The 5,968-nt window shown below is 40.6% G+C and overlaps 1 protein-coding gene across 3 annotated transcripts; it reads right to left on the bottom strand.

The window, feature by feature from the left end:
* Positions 1 to 1,526: 1,526 nt before the first annotated feature.
* Positions 1,527 to 3,762, bottom strand: LOC115750399 (dof zinc finger protein DOF1.4). 3 transcript variants are annotated; one of them, XM_030687719.2, is made up of 3 exons: positions 3,414 to 3,762; positions 2,859 to 3,325; positions 1,527 to 2,714 (listed from the first exon to the last, which is right to left on the bottom strand). In XM_030687719.2, the coding sequence occupies exons 1-3, from the start codon at positions 3,608 to 3,610 to the stop codon at positions 2,218 to 2,220; spliced, it is 1,161 nt and encodes a 386-aa protein (XP_030543579.1). In that variant the 5' UTR covers positions 3,611 to 3,762; the 3' UTR covers positions 1,527 to 2,217. The 3 variants fall into 3 exon arrangements, with proteins under 3 accessions (XP_030543579.1, XP_048132449.1, XP_030543578.1); XM_048276492.1 differs by having other exon boundaries at positions 1,527 to 3,325; positions 3,414 to 3,755; XM_030687718.2 differs by having other exon boundaries at positions 1,527 to 3,324; positions 3,539 to 3,742.
* Positions 3,763 to 5,968: the final 2,206 nt, after the last annotated feature.

The following is a 5,968-nucleotide window of genomic DNA, read 5'->3' as shown; positions in this document are numbered from 1 at the left end:
AGATGCTCAAGGACAAACAAGAGAAGAGATGGGGGCAGCGATAGTGGTGGCCGGCCTGCGGAAGAGGCTGGTTGCGGCTTCAATCGGCGGCGGCAGTAGCCAAGTACAGCGGGTCAAGTTGAGAGAGAGAGAGAGAGAGAGAGAGAGAGAGAGAGAGAGAGAGAGAGAGAGATGGAGATGGCGGTAACATATTCATAGGGAGATTATCCATGCACTGCTAGGTCTTAACCAGACAAAAACCAGCAAGACTTTTTAGCAACATTGTTATAACCATCACATGGAAAATGCTGTTTGAAACTCTCAAAGTTCCAGTCTGGCCGCAGTCTCGAAACTTCCCGCAATTGCCACTAAAGTTCCCCATGGACCGTTTGGTGGAGCAGTCAAATAGATTAGCATTCCTCGATCTTTTCGACCGCTTGTGTCCCGAATAATATTGACTATACTAAATTGATTCGTCAAGTAACGTTTCAAGTAATAAATCTGAACATTTAAATAGCTGTATCATGTTTCATACTCGACAATAGCGTACCACATCAATTAGCAGACAAACTTTATAAACTAGCTCTTGTATACCAAGCACACTCTTCTCTCTAATCTTAGTACATGGAAAATTGTTCTTCTGTCTAATGCAACTAAGGTCTCTTTTTGTCTAGGTAGTCATGCTTATGTATCAAGTAAATGCCGGACATTTCAAGAGTATATTTTTCCGAGATCCGAAGAAAGTAGTATAGTCACACAAATTATGAAACTAATTAGCTCATGATCGATCCTAGAATTTACCTTATATTTTGGCATGAACAATGCAATATACAGACTGAACTGATGTGCAAAATTGATATACTATATAATGTGACGAATTATAATCGGATATGGAACAAGAACTATTTATACTAAGCTTAACCGAACCAGCCATTACTCATCCTCGATGCATCATAATCTGTTGAGAGAGAGAGAGAGAGAGAGAGAGAGAGGAATGTGAGGATGTACCAGAGAATATCTGGGCTATAAGTCATGACAGGACACTAGTATCCAAGTTACTAGTCAAATTCGTAGAGCATAAAGCCAATCATACTACAGATTTTGTCTCTGAAACCCTACTTGAAGTAGCTCTACTCCCAAAATCATCTCTCTTCTATCCAAAACACGGACTCGCTATACTCCACGAACTACAAATAAATATTTATTCTATGCTACACGGCGCATTAATCTTACCGCAGTTACTATAAAATTAACGTGGAAACTGATAGGATCTTATAGTTAAAGATTTTAGTCAGCTTTACAATTTTTCCAATCCGAAAAAGTCATCAAAAAAATCACTCAAAAATTCCCAATTGCTTCAATAGCAAATGCTCAGAAACCTACTGAGAATAAGCATACATAAATAAGAACATTGTGTGGCAAAAAGAAAATATATAGATCACATAAAAAGGGAAGAGTTCACATTGCAAAATAAGAAACAATCTCCCTCTTTTCTATACTACTATACCCAAATCTTCTCACTTCCAATAGGAAAATTCCCCCCCAAAAGCGAAAGTAAAGATGATAAATAGATTAGTCCAATGATCCCATTGAAGACATTGTATACCTCCAATTTAAAGTATCCCCAAAGACTAGGAATTAAAGTGCAAACTAAGTTATGCAAATGTGTACATACACGTGGAAAAACATCAAAAAGGGAAAAAGGGAAACGCCGATGACCAACTTACAGCACTAGATAAAAAAGATGCAAAAGCCAAAGGTCCTTTCTTCAAGAAATCCCCAGGCAACTCCACAGTGATGGTGATGATGATGATGATGGTGGTGTCGATGATGGTGATGAGACATGAAGAGGATCCGAGGTTCCTCTCAGCGCAATAAGAAAGATTGTTCTGTCTCAACCTGCGACTGATAAAACCAAACAGGCTGAAGTTCCTTCTTCTTTCTTCTTTCTTTTTTCTTTATGCAGCTGACATGATCGCTCCGATCCAAGCTTCTCTCACCAGGAATCACTTCACATTCTTTGTATTTTCTTTTATTTTTTCCTTTAGCCAATCTCTAAGAAAAACCCCTCCAAACCATAAGATCAAGAAAGAAAAGAAAACCCCAAAAGGAAGGAAATCACACACCTAGCTAGGGTAGTTTCAGAAAGCTGAAAGAAGCCCGAAGTCACTAAGAAAGAGAGGGAGATTTGTGGCTGAAGAATGACGGTTTTCCCTTTCTTTCTTCTTGGGGCTGAGATCAAATAAGGGACTGATGAAGACCAATACTAGTGGGATCATGCCAAGAATTGCCCACGTTTAATGAGCTCCAACAAACCGATCCCGGATCGGGCAATACCCCGATTTGATCCACCGGGTTCTGGCACGGAATACTCCCACTCCACCCAATGCTCCTGCTTTGGCCTTGTTCAATCTTGACTTCACCGTTGCTGCGAAGCCTTTGAAACTCCTCCAATGGAGACAATGGCTTGAAACCACTATGGACTAGTCCTCTAGATTCTCTCAGGCCTGAGGCATTGATGAATTTCTGCTGCTGATGGTGAACGCTAGATGCAATCAGAGAAGCCATGGTAGGAACAGTGGTGGTGGTGGAACACGAAGAGGAAGATGACGGTGATGAAGAAGTGCCAAACCAGTAGCTGGGAAGATGAAGCGGGTTCGTGATTGGAGCCAAATCTTGAACACTGAGGCCTGAGGCGTTATTGGCATTAAAACCTTCTTGGAAACTGCTGGTGTCTGCACAAGAATTTGCAGGGATGATCGCAGAAGACGAAAACCCTCGCCCCAGAGCACCCAACTGAGGATGCAGATCATACACAGAAGAAGAAGAAGTGAGCCTAGAAAATGCGAGATTATTGTTCATTTGATCAGTTGGGTTACCATAAAACAAAGGGCCCAAACTCATCGGGTTGCTGTTATGGTTTGAGCCACTTGAAGAGAAATTCTCCATGTGGGTCTGATGAGGAGGGGGATGATGATCTGATGGAGCTCTAGCGGAACACGAAGGACCAGTGTCGGCAGCTGAGGCCGAGGCCGAGGCTGAGGCGGGGCGCTTGACACGCTTGTTCTTGCGGCAGCCGCCGCCGACGGGGACGTTCCTTAGGGTTCCACCGCGGGTCCAGTACCGCTTGCAGGACTTGCAGAAGTGCCTGGGCTGCGTCAAGCTGTAGTTGTTGTAGTAGCAGAACTTGGTGTTGGACGAATCGCACCTAGGACAATTCAGAGGTTGATGTTGCTGCTGCTGCTGCTGCTGCTGCTGCTGGGGTGGCGTGTTCTTCTCCATGAGAGGAGCACCTGTGGAAGCCATGCTGCTGCTGTTCAAGCACTTCTCATCTATCATCCGATCCTGGGAGGGTAACAGACGCACAAATGAAGGCAATGAGAGGGCAAGAGATGAGAAGGACAGGAAACGAGATTCGGCGACAAGAGCTAAGGAACAAAAAACATTGGAGGGGCCATGTTCTCGCTTGTCTAATAATTGTGTCTTGGCCAAAAGACCTCAAAAAGAAAGAAATAAAGAAAAATGAAACTGAAAAATTCGAGAGCGAAGCGAGGGTCACCTGCGTCCACTCGTTAGCAGTTGAAGAAGAAGGGAAGACAAGAATGCTCGTCTTGTCACAGTTACTCAGCATTTCCTGGTCTTTCCTTCTCTCTCTAAAATAGAGAAGGGAAAGGAAGGAATCGTTTGGAAACAAAGAGGGTGCGGACAAATAGCAGGTGGCGACGTGAGTCTTTTCTTGATGGGGGTCGATCTATTATGTATGCTACACGGATACATGAGATAGAGAGATGTTAATTATTCTATTATTCTTATCAAATTAGAATGTAAGACTAATGTTTGTCATTTCACGTGATGGATCGGGTCAAGAAATGGAATCTTATTGTTGGGGGGGAGAGAATTTTTGTTAATAATTCTTTAATGAATGACTTGCACCACTTGTATTGCGTTCATAAGCCTTTTAGTACGTACAAAATTCCTTCTTAATTTTAGGGTTATGGGATTGGTATTAAGTATGCATTTTAAGCTCTTGTTTCTTTAATCTACACGTCTCGTATATGTTACCTTTGATACGAATAATTGGTTGCTTGCCGAACACAGAACTACCCAAATAAGTGGTGAGAGGCGTGGGATGTGTAAAGAGAAAAAGATTATGTAGACAGTGTATATAATATCGATCCATTCTATAAAATTCAGTAAGCATATCGAAAAATAAAAATAAAAAAAATGAAAGATAACTATATTAAGAAAATAATTAAATGCGCATATCATAAAAAACAAATATCAATCTATCATGGAGGACTTTGTTAAACGAGTATGCTCAAAATACGGGTTAGGCGTACTTATAATGAAATGACTTAATTTCACGACGCGAGCGAGTTGCAAACTTTCTTTAGTATTATAGGGACACTCGGGTCAAAATACGACGTGTTCTCGTTTGATGCACTTTTTCACAAGTTTCTTTTTTGAAAAAAATTGCCATTCTATTAAGTAGAGATAATATGTTCCTAACATTCTTTATCCGGAAAGATGAAAAAAAAAAAACTGAACAGATGTTTATTGTAATAAGAAGGGAATATTAAGGAGGACATTCGAAATCCAAGAAGAGGACAGAGAGGTAAAATCGAGCTTTTTTCCAGATGAGTCTCAGCAACTTCGAGATCTAGAGAGAGAGAGAGAGAGAGAGAAAGAGAGAGAGTCTTGACAGGAGCAGACACTGTAACATTCTCTGGTGAAAGAGGGAGGAATAGAGGGAATCCCTAGAGCAGGAAACTAGTGATAGAGAGAGAAAGCACAGTAGTTGATGCAACTAAGACAGCAAATCCCACTTCCCCTCCTCTTTTAATTTTTTTTATTATATGCGCCCTTTTGATTATCATATTATATACCCATTAAACTATTCATTTGATGAAGACATTACAGAAAAAGAAAAAGAAAAAGAAAGAAAGACTGAGAGACTCGTCTGCATAATCTGTGAGATTCAAATTCTGCCGTATGCTTTTGTTCTTACTATCCCAAACCAGCTGATTAGAATCAAGTGGTCAGTTTATATCGCAGCCTAATTTCAAATGCATTAGAATTTATCGTATGCATTGTGATTTGTCGTGTGAGATATAAAATAAAGAACAATAGTTTCAAATTGCTTAGAAGAAGAGATCTGTCGTGTAATGACCAATTATTAAAAATCGCGCCGTTTACGACGTACTTACTAATCTCATGCTATGTGTAGCCGATGCTTACCCATTATCATAAACCATTCAGTTATTGGGTTTTCGGCACTCATAATTGTATTTTACTGGAAGACAAAGATATTAATATGTGGTTAACACTTTATGAGAAGCTATGAAATGAGAAGAGTAGCATGCCTCGCTTGAGAGACTATGCGTCTTCTCTTTATACATTGTATTTTCATGGATGTCTGGATCGATCTCAACCGTTGATGCACAACTCGATTATGATTGAAAATTTGGTCTTTCTTTGACTTTTACTATACCTCTTTGCAAAGTGCGAGAGTCGAAACCCCACAACTATGATACTAACTTTCCCTTTCCCTAATTCCTTTACCAGCGGGGCCGCATGTCTATTGACATATATAAAACCATTTAACAGATAGCACATGTTTGGCCCTAATCACCCATCCAAATCAAATTGAGCAGCATCTTGAGATATTTTCTCCGCGTATATCCCGGAAGAAGTATAGTCGATAAAAGATGCAGCTCGTGATCTTTCGCAAGAAACTTCCACTCTATTTCTTGGGAGGAATGGTTGTGTTATGGTCAAAGCGAAAAAGCAAGCATTTAATGGGACAATGGCACTACTTTCCGAAATACCTAAACCCAAGTTGGACAATTGGCATAGGAAGGTCGAAGAGCTTTTCGAAGTCTTTGATGGCGAAACAGGCTTGTTGTGCTATGTTTGTGTGGTCATCATCAAGTGGTTTTTTCAGGGTTAAAATGTACGTTTAGACAAGACTCCAAAGAGAAGGGACAAG

This window comes from Rhodamnia argentea, chromosome 3 (assembly GCF_020921035.1).
Source record: "Rhodamnia argentea isolate NSW1041297 chromosome 3, ASM2092103v1, whole genome shotgun sequence".
Classification (NCBI taxonomy): Eukaryota; Viridiplantae; Streptophyta; class Magnoliopsida; order Myrtales; family Myrtaceae; genus Rhodamnia; species Rhodamnia argentea.
The sequence above is the reverse complement of the archived record's forward strand: the minus strand, read 5'-3'. Positions and strand labels throughout refer to the sequence as shown.

Excerpts from the sequence above, each read along its gene's own strand:
- LOC115750399 (XM_048276492.1), bottom strand. The coding sequence starts at position 3,610 with ATGCTGAGTAACTGTGACAAGACGAGCATTCTTGTCTTCCCTTCTTCT. Across the intron at positions 3,326-3,413 it reads CCCCTCCAATGTTTTTTGTT|GGATCGGATGATAGATGAGA; the intron begins CCTTAGCTCTTG and ends GTTACCCTCCCA.